The 21,196-nt window shown below is 43.3% G+C and overlaps 1 protein-coding gene across 1 annotated transcript in view; it reads right to left on the reverse strand.

Annotated features, from left to right (window-relative positions):
- Positions 1-6,516: 6,516 nt before the first annotated feature.
- LOC123996699 (1-phosphatidylinositol 4,5-bisphosphate phosphodiesterase gamma-1-like) overlaps positions 6,517-21,196 on the reverse strand; it is a 94,039-nt gene continuing 79,359 nt past the window's right edge. The window contains exons 24-33 of the mRNA XM_046300313.1: positions 18,245-18,411; positions 12,623-12,719; positions 12,246-12,370; positions 11,453-11,552; positions 11,017-11,162; positions 10,751-10,865; positions 10,308-10,469; positions 10,103-10,191; positions 9,363-9,550; positions 6,517-9,285 (exon numbers count right to left, since the gene is read on the reverse strand). Coding sequence (XP_046156269.1) covers positions 9,225-9,285; positions 9,363-9,550; positions 10,103-10,191; positions 10,308-10,469; positions 10,751-10,865; positions 11,017-11,162; positions 11,453-11,552; positions 12,246-12,370; positions 12,623-12,719; positions 18,245-18,411 — 1,250 coding nt within the window. The 3' untranslated portion in view covers positions 6,517-9,224. The remainder of the gene's footprint in view (positions 9,286-9,362; positions 9,551-10,102; positions 10,192-10,307; positions 10,470-10,750; positions 10,866-11,016; positions 11,163-11,452; positions 11,553-12,245; positions 12,371-12,622; positions 12,720-18,244; positions 18,412-21,196) is intronic.

The raw sequence follows: 21,196 nt of genomic DNA on the forward strand, positions 1-21,196 counted from the left end.
ATCATTGTCCTCCTACACCAATTAAAATATCAAAACAAACTCTGAACCAATAACATTCATTTGGGGACAGGTCGAAAAGCATTAAATATGTATGGAAATTTAGCTAGTTAGCTTGCACTTGCTAGCTAACGTTAATTTGTCCTATTTAGCTATCTTGCTGTTGCTAACTAATTTGTCCTGGGATATAAACATTGAGTTGTTATTTTACCTGAAATGCACAAGGTCCTCTACTCTGACAAATTAATCCACACATAAAACGGCCAACCGAATCGTTTCTAGTCATCTCTCCTCCTTCCAGGCTTTTTCATCTTTGAACTTATATGGTGATTGGCATCTAAACTTTCATAGTATTACCATGACTATTGGCAACAAAGTTCGTCTTTCAATCACCCACGTGGGTATAACCAATGTGGAGAGGCACGTGGGTACCTGCTCCTATAAACCAATGAGGAGATGGGAGAGGCAGGACTTTCAGCACGATCTGCGTCAGAAATAGAAAGGAGTTCTATTTTAGCCCATGGCAACACGCAGTTGACATTAATGAAATTGCTTATTACAATTACTAATAAGCACACTCATTAATAACATGACTGTAAAAACTGTTAAATCCCCGGAAGTTGATGAGGAATTAAAAAATGGTATGGTTGAGAGGGATGGAAAAGAAGTCTGGCTGCACAACTGATTGGAAAACATAGTGCAAATTGAGAAATCATGTGACTAAACTGAATAAAAAGAAGAAGAAACTATACTATGAAACAAATATACATGACATAAAGAATGATAGTAAAACACTTTGGAGCACCTTATTTGAAATTTGGGGCAATTCATTGATCATTCATTGAATCAGCTGGTTCCTTCATCACAAAACCCACTGATATTGCCAATCACTTTAATCATTTATTCATTGGCAAGATTAGCACATTTATGCATGACATGCCAACAACAAACGCTGACACTACATATCCAAGTATAGCTGATCAAATTATGAAAGACAAGCACTATAATTTTGAATTCCGTAAAATGAGTGTGGAAGAAGTAAAGCTCTGACAACTTGGATGGAAAATGACTGAGGATAATAGAGGACGGTATTGCCACTCCTATTTGCCATGTTTTCAATCTAAGCCTACTAAAGAGTGTGCAAGGTCTCCTCTCCTTGTCTGTCAAATCAATCAGTGTGTTTTCCCATTAAATTCCACAGCCCTTCACTCCAGTTGGCTCTGATTGATTCCGGAGCTGCCGAGAATCTCTTAGATAGCGCACTGGCCACTGCATTACGCATTCCTTTGGTTCCCCTACAGTCACCCAATCCAGATCGAGCACTGGAATATTGTCCTATAGGGACAGGGATCATACATCACATTACTGTTCCTGTTTCTTTGCTGATCCATGACACTCATTCAGAGCAGATCACTTTCTTGATTATAGACACCCCCACGCATCCCATTGTTTTAGGTCTTCCCTGGTTGAGTTTGCAGAACCCGGTTATTTCCTGTTCCGAGAGGAGACTGCTGGTTTGGTTGTAGGAGTGTCAGGGGAGGTGTCTCGAGGTGTCTGTCAACACCACTACGGTGGAAAGTCCGGACTGTGCTCCTCAACTGGATTTACCATAGGAGTACCAGGATCTGCACTGGGTTTTCTCAAAGACCCAGGTTGCACGCCTGCCTCCCCATCGCCCCTGGGACTGTGCCATTGACCTGTTGTCTGACGCATCCCTCCTGAGAGGACATGCCTATCCCCTCTCCTATGCAGAGACTGAGGACATGGAGACGTATGTAAAGGAGAGTCTCCAGCAGAGTTTTTTCCGCCCCTCTAAATCACCAGCCTCCTCAAGCTTCTTTTTTTGTCAAGAAGAAAGATGAGGAACTGCGCTCCTACATTGATTATGGAACACTGAACAAGGCCACCGTCATGTTCAGCTATCCTTTACCACTCATCCCAACCATCACCGAACAAATGTGAGTATTACAAGTATCTCATAATGCCCTTTGGCCTGTCTAATGCTCCTTCAGTATTCCAGGCCTTCATCAACGAAGTGTTTCGGGACCTGCTGGGACGGGGCGTAGTGGTCTATATAGACAACATCTTGGTCTATTTTGCTGACCGCGTCCAGCTTGTCTCGTTAGTCAGGTCTGTGCTGAGAAGACTGTTGGAGTATGATCTATATATATGTTAAACAGGAGAAATGTTTGTTTTTCCAGCGGTCTGTGTCCTTTTTGGGCTATCTCATCTCCACGGAGGGAGTGGAGATGGAGGAGCAACGCGTCAGGTCATCCGAAGTAGGATTCGGGGAAGAGCGTACAGGAACCCCTTCAAAGCTGCGGTCCTGCACTTTCTACTCTAAGCAGCTGAGCCCCGCCCAGAGGAACTATGACATAGGGGGCCAGGAACTCTTGGCGGTCAAGAAGGCTCTGAAGGCACAGTGGCACTAACTGTCACGGATCCCCCCGGTACTGCTGCTCATTCTGTTCACCAGTTCTGGAGGTCTACATCACCGGCGTTCTAGGCATCACTGAACGGGATTCATTATCATCAACCTGGAATGTCTTGTCTGATTACACACACCTGGTTCCCATTTCCCCTGATTAGTATGTGATATATGTGCCCTCTGTTCCCTCTGTCTTTGTCGGTTATTGTTCCCATGTCCGTTGGTGGCGTGAGTACCTATGTGTTGGTGCAGCTGTTATGCTTTATATATTCAGCAAAAAAAGAAAAATCCAAATAACTCCACAGATCTTCATCGTAAAGGGTTTAAACACTGTTTCCCATGCTTGTTCAATGAACCATAAAGAATTAATGAACATGCTTCTGTGGAATGGTCGTTAAGACACTAACAGCTTACAGATGGTAGGCAATTAAGGTCACAGTTATGAAAACTTAGGACACTAAAAGAGGCCTTTCTACTACTCTGAAAAACACCAAAAGAAACATGCCCAGGGTCCCTGCTCATATGCGTGGACGTGCCTTAGGCATGCTGCAAAGAGGCATGAGGACTGCAGATGTGGCCAGGGCAATAAATTGCAATGTCCGTACTGTGAGATGCCTAAGACAGCGATATGTGAGATGCCTAAGACAGTGCCCTCTTTACAATCCCCAAGTCAAGAACAGACTGTGGGAGGCGCATAGTACTACACAGAGCCATGGCAACATGGAACTCTATTCCACATCAGGTAACTGGTGCAAACTATCAAATCTGATTTAACAAACAGATAAAAATACACCTTATGGAACAGCGGTGACTGTGAAGACACACACACACACACACACACACACACACACACACACACACACACACACACACACACACACACACACACACACACACACACACACACACACACACACACACACACACACGTAGACATGGGTGTTGTATTGTAAATATGTGATAGTGGAGTAGTGGCCTGAGGGAACACGCTAAATGTATTGGGTAAAGTGTTATGAAATGTAATATTTTAAATTGTATATAACTGCCTTAATGTTGCTGGACCCAGGGAGAGTAGCTGCTACCTTGGCAGCAGCTAATGGGGATTCTTAAATATGAAGAAAAAAAGTTTTTATCAAACAATGTTATTTTTTACAACATCAAAATATGTAGTTTACACTGTACAGGATCATGGTTTTTACAGCTAATACAAATCACTAAAGTAATGAATCATTTCTAGCATAATAGGCCAAACCAACCAAATAAATACCCAAAGATCTATCTTCAACCAATCCCCAAAATATCCAGACTTCGTCCATTCAGCAAACCTAAAACAGGTTTTAAACGTTATAATAAGACATTTGAAGAAATAAATACAGCAAATTATGAGTATCTACCTGAAACGGCTTTATTTTAAATGGAAACTTACACATGGTTTTAATAACAGAGTAATAATACTGGACAGTCAGCATATGAATACAGAGAGTTATTGGCGAGTTTGACATAGAAGCCCCTAGGTCTAGAAGCTGCATTGTAGTTAGCCTGAACAGCCACCAGTGGATGCTGTTTCACCCGTTCAAACTACAATGTAAAGTAGGGGAGAAGAGAAGGGAATGGGGACATTTATTTCCGCTATTATTTTACAGATATAAAGTAAGCTACAGTATTTTCAGCCTGCTCTGAAGTCCATTATCATATATATCTATATGTTCTTTCTTTTTTTAAACAGGTTCTGACAGTATACCTGTGTGATAAATAAAACAGGTACATACAATGAAGAATTAGTAGATAAAGGAACTGATGGAGATGGACAGGAGGGTCAAAGAGGGAAGAATAGAAAGTAGAAAGACAGGGTATGCATCCCAAATGACACCCTATCCCCTATAGTCCTCTAGTTTTGAAAGACAGTGCACTGTGAAGGTAATAAAGTGCCATTTGGGATTCAGAGGTTGAAGCGTTACTTGGGTTGAAGTTGCCCCCCAAACAACAGATTAAAAGTCAGATTAATCAGCCTCCTTTGTTTAGAAATTCCATTAAAACCTGACCTTACCCCCGAAAAATCCACTCAAAAACTATCTTTAGTCCACTTTTGATATTATGGAATTAAGGGTTTAACATGGTCCACACACACCAACACAGTTGTGAAGAGGGCACGACAGCACCTTTTCCCCCTCAGGAAGTTTAAAAGATTTGGCACAGGCCCTCAGATCCTTAAAAAGTTATACAGCTGCACCATTGAGAACATATTGACTGGCTGCATCACCACTTGGTATGGCAACTGCAAGGCTCCCGACCGCAAGGCGCTACAGAGGACGAAGAGTGCAGCCCAGTACATCGCCGGAGCTGAGCTCCCAGCCATCCAGGACCTCTATACCAGGCAGGGTCAGAGGAAGGACCAAATAATTGTCAAAGACTCCAGCCACCCAAGGCATAGACAGTTCTCTCCAATACCGCATGGCAAGCGGTACCCGTGCACCAAGTCTGGAAACAACAGGACCCTGAAAACAGCTTCTACCCCGAAGCCATAAGGTTGCTAAACAAGACTGCTAAACAAGACTGCTAAACAAGACTGTTAAACAAGACTGCTAAACAAGACTGTTAAACAAGGCTGTTAAACAAGACTGCTAAACAAGACTGTTAAACAAGACTGCTAAACAAGACTGCTAAACAAGACTGTTAAACAAGGCTGCTAAACAAGACTGTTAAACAAGACTGCTAAACAAGACTGTTAAACAAGACTGCTAAACAAGACTGTGCTAAACAAGACTGTTAAACAAGACTGCTAAACAAGACTGTTAAACAAGGCTGCTAAACAAGACTGCTAAACAAGACTGTTAAACAAGGCTGCTAAACAAGACTGCTAAACAAGACTGTTAAACAAGACTGTTAAACAAGACTGTTAAACAAGGCTGCTAAACAAGACTGCTAAACAAGACTGCTAAACAAGACTGTTAAACAAGACTGCTAAACAAGACTGTTAAACAAGACTGCTAAACAAGACTGCTAAACAAGACTGCTAAACAAGACTGCTAAACAAGACTGCTAAACAAGACTGTTAAACAAGACTGCTAAACAAGACTGTTAAACAAGACTGTTAAACAAGGCTGCTAAACAATACTGCTAAACAAGACTGTTAAACAAGGCTGCTAAACAAGACTGTTAAACAAGACTGCTAAACAAGACTGCTAAACAAGACTGTTAAACAAGACTGCTAAACAAGACTGCTAAACAAGACTGTTAAACAAGACTGCTAAACAAGACTGTTAAACAAGACTGTTAAACAAGGCTGCTAAACAAGACTGCTAAACAAGACTGTTAAACAAGGCTGCTAAACAAGACTGTTAAACAAGACTGCTAAACAAGACTGCTAAACAAGACTGTTAAACATGGCTGCTAAACAAGACTGTTAAACAAGACTGTTAAACAAGACTGTTAAACAAGACTGCTAAACAAGACTGTTAAACAAGGCTGCTAAACAAGACTGCTAAACAAGACTGTTAAACAAGGCTGCTAAACAAGACTGTTAAACAAGACTGCTAAACAAGACTGCTAAACAAGACTGTTAAACAAGACTGCTAAACAGCTCATCAAATGAATACCCGGACTACCTTATTTGACCCTTTTTTGCAACTCTCTTGCACTGACTCTATGCACACACACACTGGACACACACACTGGACAAACACACTGGACACACACTGGACACACACACTGGACACACACACTGGACAAACACACTGGACAAACACACTGGACACACACACTGGACACACACACTGGACAAACACACTGGACAAACACACTGGACAAACACACTGGACAAACACACTGGACACACACACTGGACAAACACACACTGGACACACACACTGGACACACACACTGGACACACACACTGGACAAACACACTGGACACACACACTGGACACACACTGGACACACACACTGGACAAACACACTGGACACACACCATGGACAAACACACTGGACACACACTGGACAAACACACTGGACAAACACACTGGACAAACACACTGGACACACACCATGGACAAACACACTGGACACACACACTGGACAAACACACTGGACACACACACTGGACACACACACTGGACACACACACTCACACCAGTGACTCACACCAACTGGGGAGGACGGGCTCGTGGTAATGGCTGGAGCGGAATTAGGGGAATGTTATCAAACACATGGTTTGATGCTACTCCATTTGTGCAGTTCCATCCATTATTATGAGCTGTCCTCCCTTCAGAAGCCTCCACTGACTCACACATACTTACACTGACATCCCAACACACACATATACACATAACCGTACACATGCACACTGACACAACACACACACACGCTGCTGGCAGCCTGCTACTGTCTATGATCTATCCTGTTGCCTAGTCACTTTATGCCTACCTACTGAATATGTAGCTACCTCAATTATCTCGTACCCCTTCATTTCAACTCGGTACTGGTATTCCCTGTATATAGCCACTATTTCAAAAAATATATATTTGTTATTATTTATCTTTAACTGCATTGTTGAAAATCCTATATCTTGAAAACGTGACTGGTGACATGCAACACATTTTGGGACTGTATCAAATCACATTTTATTTTTCAAATGCTTCGTAAACAACAGGTGTAGACTAACAGTGAAATACTTACTTGTGGGTCCCTTTCCAAGAAGCATCATATGATGTGCAACTGACACTTTGCTTTTTGAAATTCCAATATGTTGAAAACTTGAAGGATGACATGCAAAACATTTTCAGCACAACATGTAAAGTGTTGGTCCCATGTTTCATAAGCTGAAATAAAAGATTCCAGAAATCTTCTACACAAAAAGCTTATTTTCTGCTGATGAGCATTTCTGTCTGTAATAAAGCCCTTTTGTGGGAAAAACTCATTCTGATTGGCTGGCCCTGGCTCCCCAGTAGGTGGACCTATGCCCTCCCAGCCCCGACCATGGCTGGGACTGGCTCCCCAGTCCCAGCCCCACCCATGGCTGGCCCTGGCTACCCAGTAGGTGGACCTATGCCCTCCCAGCCCCGCCCATGGCTGGGACTGGCTCCCCAGTAGGTGGACCCATGCCCTCTCAGCCCCGCCCATGGCTGGCCCTGGCTCCCCAGTAGGTGGACCTATGCCCTCCCAGCCCCGCCCATGGCTGGCCCTGGCTCCCCAGTAGGTGGACCTATGCCCTCCCAGCCCCGCCCATGGCTGGGACTGGCTCCCCAGTAGGTGGACCTATGCCCTCCCAGCCCCGCCCATGGCTGGGACTGGCTCCCCAGTAGGTGGACCCATGCCCTCCCAGCCCCGCCCATGGCTGGCCCTGGCTCCCCAGTAGGTGGACCTATGCCCTCCCAGCCCCGCCCATGGCTGGCCCTGGCTCCCCAGTAGGTGGACCTATGCCCTCCCAGCCCCGCCCATGGCTGGCCCTGGCTCCCCAGTAGGTGGACCTATGCCCTCCCAGCCAGTTGCATGTTGCTTTTATATTTGTGTTCAGTGTAGTATTTGAGTGGATTTTTCCTTTAACAACAACTTGGTGGCTAGGATCTGTAAATGTGACAAGTTGCAGTAAGGTCAAAGTTATAGATAGCCCTTGTTTGCCATTGTTGCATCCCAAATGGCACCCTATTCCCCAGTGCACTACTTTTGATTAGGGGCACTGGTCAAAAGGTGTGCGCTATATAGAGAACAGGGTGACATTTGAGACCCACACCATGTTTCTCTGATCCGATCAGCATAGCCAGGAAACACAGACCTGAAGAAAAGACAGAGTCCTGTGGTGAGAGATTAATTATATTTCTGGTACACTCTCCCCCCCTCTCCTGCTCTGCTTCTCCTCTTGCTCCTTAAAAGGTAGTGTATTATATTTTAGTATATTATAGTATACTGAAAATCCCTTTAAAAAATACATGACAATATGACATGCAGTGTTAGTAAGTCTCTAATGAACACAGTAATAAAAGTCCTGTTTATACTCTCCCAGGTAACGGAAGGGGGGTCTATTTTTGGAAACAATACTACATCGCTACCACTAGAGGGCAGTAGACTCCAGTCCCTGCTGTTAGTCAGTCTGCTGCCCCAGGATAGGAGAAGAAGACTTTAGTCTTTGAGGAAAAGATGTGGTCGTGCTCCCATTTAAAAGCCCTTTCAAAGCCAGTCCATGAGTAGTGGTTCCCATTTTCTCTCTAGCCATTTTTGTGCCATGGCCAAGATAGTAGATTCTCACTCTCATAGCTCCTCTGTGGTCAATAAAATAATATTATTCCAGTTTTCAGTTGTAGCATGGAGAGATTTTGAGTCTGGATTACGCCTATACTAATGGTTGACTCTCTGACACTACCTTACTCTCTTAGAGGCTATGGTTGTATCCCAAATGGCACCCTATTCCCTATCTACACACCCCTATGGGCCCTGGTCAAAGGTAGTGCACTATATAGGGAATCGGGTGCCATTTGGGATACATATCCTGTGTATTCTCCTTATAGATTAGAACACCGCTACTCTCAGGTCAGTTCAGTTTATTTGGCTTCGCTGTTCAGAACACTGAATTATTTTATAACCCTCTTGTCATTCTATGTTCCATTTCTGAAGGTTTTTGTTCCATGAGATGAGTGTTTTTTTTGTCTCTTTTTATCCAACACACTGTGCATCTCTGTGTAGTCTATGCACACTTATAGCAGGGGTAATCCAGTTATTGATAGATTGAATTGTCTTTCCATGGGTGTAAGATCATCAGTGTGCAGCAGTAGAGGGGGACTGGTTGGTTGGTGGTCAGATGGGCATTTTAGTTCCGCTTGGCCCCCACTTGCTGCCTCAACTTCTCCCTCCTCTTCTTCTCAATCAGCCTGTAGATGGGAGGCAGAGACAGAGCAGTTACAGAGAGAGGGTCTGTGTGAAGGTGTGTGTGTGTATGTGTTATTACCTGTGGTTGCGTGTCTCCACTAGTTCACTGAGCTGATCTTGTGCTGCTCTCAGCTCCTCCAGACTCTGCTGATAGCTGTGGTCACCTCCTGACCCCGCCCTCTCCAGAACTGACACCTGATTGGACAGCTCACTGGTGCGGTCTCTCAGTCTTTGGATGGACGAGTACAGGTTCTGATCATCTTCCTCCTGTTAATCATCCAATCAGAACACAGAGTGGTGGCGTGATGCTGTTAGAACCATTAGAACACTAAGGCACTGATGTTCTTCCAAATGGCTCCCTATACAGCTCAAACTCAACTCCAGCAGGCTCCAGACCTTGTGGGGTAAGAGTTGAATAAACCTGCCCTTTATAATACACTACTTTTGACCATAGCTCCATGGGACCTGGTCAAAAGTAGTGCACTGCATAGGAAGTAGGGTTCCATTTGGGACACAGGCAGTATGATAATATAATAATATATGGATTGGACTCCAGAGTGCCACAGCAGTCTAAGCCACTGCATCTCAGCGCTAGAGGCGTCACTACAGACACCCTGGTTCGAATTCAGGCTGTATCACAACCGGTTGTGATTGGGAGACCCATAGGGCGGTGCACAATTGGCCCAGGCTTTGGTCGTAGTAGGCCGTCATTGTAAATAAGAATTTGTTCTTAACTGACTTGCCTAGTTAAATAAAGGTTCAATTTAAAAAAAATAAAAAAAATAACAAAAAATAAATGTGAGTTTGTTCGGGGATTACCTTGGCGTTGACAATCTCAATGTGAACCAGCAGAGAAGCCAGCTCCAACTCTTCACTGTAACTGTTCTTTAGTGGAACACTCCTGTAGCCTGACAAGTCACCACACACACAGACAGTTAATATACTATAGTATTATGATATAATATTATCTACTGTGATAGATCTACACACACTTCCGAAAACACACACACGCACACACACCAACCTGTTCTTAGTGAGCGGACAGGGTAGATTGCCTGAGCCAGGAAGTTGGGGTCAGAAAACATGTCCTCCTCATAGACCAAGAAACGCAGGAAGGAGAAGGACGGATTATGGACGTCAAACACAAACTGCCTCTGAACCCACACTGGGTTCAACCCGTTGTCAGCTGGGGGGGGAGGGAGCAAATTAAAATAGAGGGTGGGAGGAAGATAAATGTTTTCTTTTGACATTCAGTAAGCAGGAGCCCTACTGTACAATTGAATTGAAACATTTGGAAGAAACCCGATGCCAACTGGTCAGGCCATTACAACCAGAGACAGAGGCTATGTCCCAAATGACGTTCTAACCCAGGGCCTTGGTGGAAAGTAGTGCACTATATACGGCCACAGTCAGGTTTCATGCAGTCACAGCAGGATGCTTTTGTGATTGGTGTGTGCTGTCTCATACCCACGACGTCGGTCTTGCTCTTGCTGCAGTCGTAGTCGGCCCCACACACCTCAACCTCTACAAAAGGACACACTATACTGCGGCCATTCTTAGGGAGATGACGAGCTCCCAGTACCTGACACAGGCAGACAAACAGAAAGGGAGTGAGAGAGAGATTGTGTGTGTGTTTGTCTGTTCTAGTAGTGCACACAAGAGTGTAAATAAATAAAGCAGGTAAATTAAAAGACAGGGAAGAATGGAATGTCTCCTGATTGGCTCCAACCTACTTGTAGTTGGATGGTGATTGGCTCCAGATGGAGGGTGTCCTTGTCAAAGGGGTCAAAGATGTCATCCCTCATGATGTCAGGCTGGGGCACGAAGCCACTCCCCCCACCCAGCATGAATAGAGCCTGGTTCAACTGCATGGGCTTGTCTACACACACACACACACACACACACACACACACACACACACACACACACACACACACACACACACACACACACACACACACACACACACACACACACACACACACACACACACACACACACACACACACACACACACACACACACACACACACACACACACACACACACACACACAATGTACATATAATACACAATCACATACAAATAATAAATACTTAAGCACACCACAAACACGGCTCCTGCACGGGCTTGGAAAAGAGCGAGAGTCAGACACACAATCTCCCTCACCAGGAGTCTGGAAGTTGAGAGCAACCAGCTGGGATCCACACAGCCACATGGGTAAAGGGTCGTAGTTAGAGGAGTCTAGTCTCTGTCCTCTGGGGTAGACCTGGAGCAGAACATACATTACTTCATATGTTGGTTGTGGGTTCGATTCCCGCTGGGGCTAGCCATACAAAAATGTATGCACACATGACTTTATGTCGCTTTAGATAAAACTGTCTGCTAAATGGCTTATATAAAGTTAACTGACAAAATAAAGGAAACACCAACATAAAATGTCTGAATATGGTGTTGGGCACCACGAGCCAGAACAGCTTCAATGCACCTGGCATAGATTCTACAAGTGTCTGGAACTCTATTGGAGGGATGTGAACCCATTCTACCACAATAAATTAAATTGTGTTAAATTAGTGTTTTGTAGATGGTGGTGTAAAACGCTGTCTCAGGCACCGCTCTAGAATCTCCCATAAGTGTTCAATTGAGATGGCCATGGCAAATGGTTTACAGCATTTTCATGTTCATCAAACCTTTCAGTGATGACTTGTGCATGGGGGCATTGTCATCCTATTGGGGCAAAGACATGGTAGCCAAAATAAGGGCCAATCTAGCATTTTTATACATGACCCAAGTCATGATGGGATGTTAAATGCTTAATTAACTCTGGAACCACACTTGTGTGGAAGCACCTGCTTTCAATATACTATGGCGTATCCCTCATTTACTCAAGTGTTTCCATTATTTTTGGCAGTTACTTGTATATTATAATATATATTATAAAATTATTATAATATTATATTACCCTGGAGAGCTGGCGACGGTTATACTGCAGGAAGCGCTTCCCTCTTGCCCGCGTGGCAAACTTCTCTGCCTTGGTCTCTGGGAATGATGACATATCCCGGAAACATGCCCGCTCTGTCCCGATCTCTGGAAGGGAGACAAAACCGGGTCACGCACACGCACACACACACACACACACACACACACACACACACACACACACACACACACACACACACACACACACACACACACACACACACACACACACACACACACACACACACACACAAGTACACGTACACATACATACACACACAAACACACACAAATGGTCCATTTAGAGAGGTATAGGTAGAGGTAGAAAGAGGATAGGTAGAGGAGTGTGTCAGTTCTTACTCTCTTCGTTGAAGGGGACAGGTCTACAGTAGACCACCAGCTCAGAGAGCTCCAGTGCGATTTTCTTCCTCCTCTCCATCTGCTTCTCTTCCTGCATCTGTTACCATGGAGACCAGACCACACCGCCAGCATCAACACCAACACATCAGAGCTTCTTTCCTATTTTTAGTGTACCTGCACTGATATCTGACCGTACATTTCATATAAACTACAGTAGAATACTACAGTTCTTCTCTGAGCTGCAATTAATGAGATATAGAGTAGCTACTGATACTCAGGATAAGGTACGGATGATGTGTGTGGTGGGGTTGGAACCTGTATATGTGTGTGTGTGTGTGTGTATATATGTGTGTATATGTGTGATGCATTACTAACCTGTTTGTGTGAGTGTAAGTGTCCATGTGGTGTGTATGTTTGTGTGCCCATGCCTGTATGTGTACAGTATATAAGTGATTCCGCTGCACTCATTTAACTGTGGCGATGCACCACATAAAAATCATTGCCGCCATGCAGTTTTAATGGCCTTTGTTAAAACGATCGCACCATTTTTATCAGCTTCATGGTTAAGCACATTACCTCTCTGCAATTGAATTTTGACATTAAGTGGTTTGGGCCACAAAATTCATCAATAGGATGCTAACTAGTTAAAAGATCACATTTGGGATCTAGCTAATGATTAGCCCAATAGGGTCAAAGCAGATGGACAACCATAGGCTTCAGCCTACCAACTTTCTCCCCACAGCTACACATTTTCACAAAGGAAACACGGGTATAGATATATACAGTTGAAGTCGGAAGTTTACATACGCCTTAACCAATTACATTTAAACTCAGTTTTTCACAATTCCTGACATTTAAACCGAGTAAAAACTCCCTGTTTTAGGTCAGTTAGGATAACAACTATATTTTAAGAATGTGAAAAATAATAATAATAGAATAATAGTAGAGAGAATAATTTATTTCAGTTTTTATTTCTTTCATCACATTCCCAGTGGGTCAGAATTTTACATTAGTAAACTCAATTTGTATTTGGTAGCATTGCCTTTAAATGGTTTAACTTTCTCTCTCTCAATCTCTGCGTACGTGTAGCGGTTTATGTATCCTTCCACAAGCTTCCACAATATGTTGGGTGAATTTTGGCCAATTCCTCCTGACAGAGTTGGTGTAACTGAGTCAGGATTGTAGGCCTCCTTGCTCGCACACGCTTTTTCAGTTCTGCCCACAAATCTTCTGTAGGCTTGAGGTCAGGGCTTTGTGGTGGCCACTCCAATACCTTGACTTTGTTTTCTTTAAGCCATTTTGCCACAACTTTGGAAGTATGTTTGGGGTCATTGTCCATTTGGAAGACCCATTTGCAACCAAGCTTTAACTGATGTCTTGAGATGTTGCTTCAATATATCCACATAATGTTCCTTCCACATGATTCCATCTATTTTGTGAAGTGCACCAGTCCCTCCTGCAGCAAAGCACCCCCACAACATGATGCTGCCATCCCCGTGCTTCACGGTTGGGATTGTGTTCTTCGGCTTGCAAGCCTCCGCCTTTTCCCTCCAAACATAATGATGGTCATCATTATGGTCAAACAGTTCTATTTTTGTTTCATCAGACCAGAGGACATTTCTCCAAAAAGTATGATCTTTGTCCCCATGTGCAGTTGCAAACCGTAGTCTAGCTTTTTGCAAACGAGTCTCCTTCCTGAGTGGTATGGCGGCTGCGTGTTCCCATGGTGTTTTCACTTGCGTACTATTGTTTGTACAGATGAACGTGGTACCTTCAGGCGTTTGGAAATGGCTCCCAAGGATGAACCAGACTTGTGGAGATCAACAATTTTTTTTGGAGGTCTAGGCTGATTTCTTTTGATTTTAGGCCTTGAAATACATTCACAGGTACACCTCCAATTGACTCAAATTATGTCAATTAGCCTATCAGAAGTTTCTAAAGCCATGACATAATTTACTGGAATTTTCCAAGCTGTTTAAAAGCACAGTCAACTTAGTGTCTGTAAACTTCTGACTCACTGGAATTGTGATACAGTGAATTATAAGTGAAATAATCTGCCTGTAAACAATGGTTGGAAAAATGACTTGCGTCATACACAAAGTAGATGTCCTAACCGGCTTTCCAAAACTATAGTTTGTTAACAAGAAATTTGTGGAGTGGTTGAAAAACAAGTTTTAATGACTCCAACCTAAGTGTATGTAAAAATCAGACTTCAACTGTATTGCAGGATATATATATATATATATATATAGTGGGGAGAACAAGTATTTGATACACTGCCGATTTTGCAGGTTTTCCTACTTACAAGGCATGTAGAGGTCGGTAATTTTATCATAGGTACACTTAAACTGTGACATAAGTATTTGATCACCTACCAACCAGTAAGAATTCCAGCTCTCACAGACCTGTTAGTTTTTCTTTAAGAAGCCCTCCTGTTCTCCACTCATTACCTGTATTAACTGCACCTGTTTGAACTCGTTACCTGTATAAAAGACACCTGTCCACACACTCAATCAAACAGACTCCAACCTCTCCACAATGGCCAAGACCAGAGAGCTGTGTAAGGACATCAGGGTTAAAATTGTAGACCTGCACAAGGCTGGGATGGGCTACAGGACAATAGGCTTTTACACCTGCATTGTTTGCTGTTTGGGGTTTTAGGCTGGGTTTCTGTACAGCACTTTGAGATATCAGCTGATGTACGAAGGGCTATATAAATAAATTTGATTTGATTTGATTTGAATAGGCAAGCAGCTTGGTGGGAAGGCAACAACTGTTGGCCCAATTATTAGAAAATGGAAGACGTTCAAGATGACGGTCAATCACCCTCGGCCTGGGGCTCCATGCAAGATCTCACCTCGTGGGGCATCAATGATCATAAGGAAGGTGAGGGATCAGCCCAGATCTACACGGCAGGACCTGCTCAATGACCTGAAGAGAGCTGGGACCACAGTCTCAAAGAAAACCATTAGCCGTCATGGATTAAAATCCTGCAGCGCACGCAAGGTCCCCCTGCTCAAGCCAGCGCATGTCCAGGCCCGTCTGAAGTTTGTCAATGACCATCTGGATGATCCAGAGGAGGAATGGGAGAAGGTAATGTGGTCTGATGAGACAAAAATAGAGCTTTTTGGTCTAAACTCCACTCGCCGTGTTTGGAGGAAGAAGAAGGATGAGTACAACCCCAAGAACACCATCCCAACCGTGAAGCATGGAGGTGGAAACATCATTCTTTGGGGATGCTTTTCTGCAAAGGGGACAGGACAACTGCACCGTATTGAGGGGAGGATGGATGGGGCCATGTATCGCGAGATCTTGGCCAACAACCTCTTTCCCTCAGTAAGAGCATTGAAGATGGGTCATGGCTGGGTCTTCCAGCATGACAACAGACCCGAAACACACAGCCAGGGCAACTAAGGAGTGGCTCCTTAAGAAGCATCTCAATGTCCTGGTGTGGCCTAGCCAGTCTCCAGACCTGAACCCAATAGAACATCTTTGGAGGGAGCTGAAAGTCCGTATTGCCCAGCGACAGCCCCGAAACCTGAATGATCTGGAGAAGGTCTGTATGGAGGAGTGGGCCAAAATCCCTGCTGCAGTGTGTGCAAACCTGGTCAAGAACTACAGGAAACGTATGATCTCTGTAATTGCAAACAAAGGTTTCTGTACCAAATTTTAAGTTCTGCTTTTCTTATGTATCAAATACTTATGTCATGCAATAAAATGCAAATTAATTACTTAGAATTTATACAATGTGATTTTCTGGATTTTTGTTTGAGATTCCGTCTCTCACAGTTGAAGTGTACCTATGATAAAAATTACAGACCTCTACATGCTTTGTAAGTAGGAAAACCTGCAAAATCGGCATTATATCAAATACTTGTTCTCCCCACTGTGTGTATATATATATACACACACACACACACACACACACACACAGTGGGGCAAAAAAGTATTTAGTCAGCCACCAATTGTGCAAGTTCTCCCACTTAAAACGATGAGAGAGGCCTGTAATTTTCATCATAGGTACACTTAAACTATGACAGACAAAAAGAGAAGAAAAAAAATCCAGGAAATCACATTGTAGGATTTTTTATGAATTTATTTGCAAATTATGGTGGAAAATAAGTATTTGGTCAATAACAAAAGTTTATCTCAATACTTTGTTATATACCCTTTGTTGGCAATGACAGAGGTCAAAAGTTTTCTGTAAGTCTTCACAAGGTTTTCACACACTGTTGCTGGTATTTTGGCCCATTCCTCCATGCAGATCTCCTCTAGAGCAGTGATGTTTTGGGGCTGTTGCTGGGCAACACGGACTTTCAGCTCCCTCCAAAGATTTTCTATGGGGTTGAGATCTGGAGACTGGCTAGGCCAATCCAGGACCTTGAAATGCTTCTTACGAAGCCACTCCTTCGTTGCCCGGGCGGTGTGTTTGGGATCATTGTCATGCTGAAAGACCCAGCCATGTTTCATCTTCAATGCCCTTGCTGATGGAAGGAGGTTTTCACTCAAAATCTCACGATACATGGCCCCATTCATTATTTTCTTTACACGGATCAGTCGTCCTGGTCCCTTTGCAGAAAAACAGCCCCAAAGCATGATGTTTCCACCCCCATGCTTCACAGTAGGTATGGTGTTATTTGGATGCAACTCAGCATTCTTTGTCCTCCAAAAACGACGAGTTGAGTTTTTACCAAAAAGTTATATTTTGGTTTCATCTGACCATATGACATTCTCCCAATCTTCTTCTGGATCATTCAAATGCTCTCTAGCAAACTTCAGACGGGCCTGGACATGTACTGGCTTAAGCAGGGGGACACGTCTGGCACTGCAGGATTTGAGTCCCTGGCGGCGAAGTGTGTTACTGATGGTAGGCTTTGTTACTTTGGTCCCAGCTCTCTGCAGGTCATTCACTAGGTCCCCCCGTGTGGTTCTGGGATTTTTGCTCACCGTTCTTGTGATCATTTTGACCCCACGGGGTGAGATCTTGTGTGGAGCCCCAAATCGAGAGAGATTATCAGTGGTCTTGTATGTCTTCCATTTCCTAATAATTGCTCCCACAGTTGATTTCTTCAAACCAAGCTGCTTACCTATTGCAGATTCAGTCTTCCCAGCCTGGTGCAGGTCTACAATTTTGTTTCTGGTGTCCTTTGACAGCTCTTTGTTCTTGGCCATAGTGGAGTTTGGAGTGTGACTGTTTGAGGTTGTGGACAGGTGTCTTTTATACTGATAACAAGTTCAAACAGGTGCCATTAATACAGGAAACGAGTGGAGGACAGAGGAGCCTCTTAAAGAAGAAGTTACAGGTCTGTAAGAGCCAGAAATCTTGCTTGTTTGTAGGTGACCAAATACTTATTTTCCACCATAATTTGCAAATAAATTCATAAAAAATCCTACAATGTGATTTTCTGGATATTTTTTTTCTACTTTTGTCTGTCATAGTTGAAGTGTACCTATGATGATAATTACAGGCCTCTCTCAACTTTTTAAGTGGGAGAACTTGCACAATTGGTGGCTGACTAAATACTTTTTTGCCCCACTGTATATATGTGTGTGTGTGTGTTTTCCTGCGTACATGTATGGGTGTGCGTTCATTTGTACATGTGTGTGCAATGCAGTATTAACCCGTGCGTCTGCGTTCTGTGTGGCCTCTCTGATCTTCCCCACCCAACCGGTCAGGTCCTCCAGGGTGTCTGAAGCAATGTCCAGTGCCTGGCCAGGGTGAATTGACATCTGCTGGGAGTGGACGGTGAACACATATGGCCTGGAACTCTTCCCATCCTTCTGAACCACTACAGAGAGATATGGAGAGAGGAAGAGACGGAGAGAGAGCGAGAGAGAGAGAGTACACATACACACACTCTTACTTCCAGTGGTGTAAAGTACTCAAGTAAAAATACTTTAAAGTACTACTTAAATACTTTTTGGGGTATGTGTACTTTACTATTTACAGGGGTTTAAGGGTTTCAAGGGTTTAAAAAATATATATTTTCAACATTGTAGAATAATAGTGAAGACATCAAAACTATGAAATAACACACAAAATTATGTAGAAACCAAAACCAAAACAAATCAAAATGTATTTTATATTTGAAATTCTTCAAAGTAGCCACTCTTGGCATTCTCTGAACCAGCTTTATGAGGTCACCTGGAATGCATTTCAATTAACAGCTGTTCAAAGTTAATTTGTGGAATTTCTTTGCCTCTTAATGCATTTAAGCCAATCAGTAGTGTTGTGACAAGGTAGGGGTGGTATACAGAAGATAATACTATTTGGTAAAAGACCAAGTCCATATTATGGCAAGAACAGCTCAAATACGCAAAGAGAAATGACAGTCCATCATGACTTTAAGACATGAAGGTCAGTCAATTTGGAAAATGTCAAGAACTTTGAAAGTTTATTCAAGTGCAGTCGCAAAACCCATCAAGTGCTACGTTGAAACTGGCTCTCATGAGGACCACCACAGGAAAGGAAGAACAAGAGTTACCTCTGCTGCAGAGGATAAGTTCAATAGAGTTAACAGCACCTCAGATTGCAGCCCAAATAAATGTTTCACAATTTTCAAGTAACAGACACATCTCAACATCAACTGTTCAGAAGAGACTGCGTGAATCAGGCCTTCATGATCGAATTGCTGCAAAGAAACCACTACTAAAAAGACACCAATAATAAGAAGAGACTTGCTAGGGCCAAGAAACATAAGTAATGGACATTATACCAGTGGAAATCTGTCCTTTGGTCTGAGTCCAAATTTGAGTCCAAATTTGAGAATTTTGGCTCCATCCGCCGTGTCTTTGTGAGAAGCAGAGTAGGTGAACGGATGATCTCCGCATGTGTGGTTCCCACCGTGAAGCATGGAGGAGGAGGTTTGATGTTGTGGGGGTGCTTTGCTGGTGACACTGTCTGTGATTTATTTAGAATTCAAGGCACACTTAACCAGCATGGCTACCACAGTATTCTGCAGCGATACTCCATCCCATCTGGTTCATACTCTCAGGCTGTGTAAAGGCTATTTGACCAATAAGGAGAGTGATGGAAAACTACATCAGATGACCTGGCCTCCACAATCACCCGACCACAACCCAATTGAGATGGTTTGGGATGAGTTGGACCGCAGAGTAAAGGAAAAGCAGCCTATAAGTGCTCAGCATATGTGGGAACTCCTTCAAGACTTTTGGAAAAACATTCCTCATGAAATTGCTTGAGAGAATGCCAAGAGTGTGCAAAGCTGTCATCAAGGCAAAAGGTGGCTACTTTGAAGAATCTAAAATATATTTTGATTTGTTTAACACTTTTTGGTTAATACATGACTCCATATGTGTCATTTCATAGTTTTGATGTCTTCACAATTATTCTACAATGCAGAAAATAGTTTAAAAAAAGAAAACCTTGAATGAGTAGGTGTGTCTAAACTTTTACTTTAATTTCACTACATTCCTAAAGAAAATAATGTACTTTTTACTCCATACATTTTCCCTAACACCCCAAAGTTTTTGTTACATTTTGACAGGAAAATCAAGAGAACATCCCTGGTCATCCCTACATCCTCTGATCTGGCGGACTCACTAAACACAAGTGTATCGTTTGTAAATTATGTCTGAGTGTTGGATTGTGCCCCTGGCTATCTGTCAATAAAAAAACGTTAAACTTGTGCCATCTGGTTTTCTTAATATAAGTAATTTGAAATGGTTTATACTTTTACTTTTGATAATTAAGTACATTTTAGCAATTGCATTTACTTTTGATACTTACGTATATTAAAAAACAAATAATTTGAGACTTTTACTCAAGTAATATTTTACTTGGTGACTTTCACTTTTACTTCAGTCATTTTTTATTATGGTATCTTTACTTTTACTCAAGTATGACGTTTGATTACTCTTTCCACCACTGCTTAGCTCTGTAAAACTACCCAATAGGGGGTTAAACATACAGACCACTACCACTGACTGGGCCGCAACTACGTGGCAGGTTGGCTCATCAGTTACACACAGACTGACCTACGTGGCAGGTTGGCTCATCAGTTACACACAGACTGACCTACGTGGCAGGTTGGCTCATCAGTTACACACAGACTGACCTACGTGGCAGGTTGGCTCATCAGTTACACACAGACTGACCTATGTGGCAGGTTGGCACATCAGTTACACACAGACTGACCTACGTGGCAGGTTGGCTCATCAGTTACACACAGACCTACCTATGTGGCAGGTTGGCACATCAGTTACACACAGACTGACCTACGTGGCAGGTTGGCTCATCAGTTACACACAGACTGACCTATGTGGCAGGTTGGCACATCAGTTACACACAAACTGACCTAAGTGGCAGGTTGGCACATCAGTTACACACAGACTGACCTATGTGGCAGGTTGGCTCATCAGTTACACACAGACTGACCTACGTGGCAGGTTGGCTCATCAGTTACACACAGACTGACCTACGTGGCAGGTTGGCACATCAGTTACACACAGACTGACCTATGTGGCAGGTTGGCTCATCAGTTACACACAGACTGACCTAGATGGCAGGTTGGCTCATCAGTTACACAAAGACTGACCTACGTGGCAGATTGG

The sequence above is a fragment of the Oncorhynchus gorbuscha genome, linkage group LG15 (assembly GCF_021184085.1).
Source record: "Oncorhynchus gorbuscha isolate QuinsamMale2020 ecotype Even-year linkage group LG15, OgorEven_v1.0, whole genome shotgun sequence".
Lineage (NCBI taxonomy): Eukaryota > Metazoa > Chordata > Actinopteri > Salmoniformes > Salmonidae > Oncorhynchus > Oncorhynchus gorbuscha.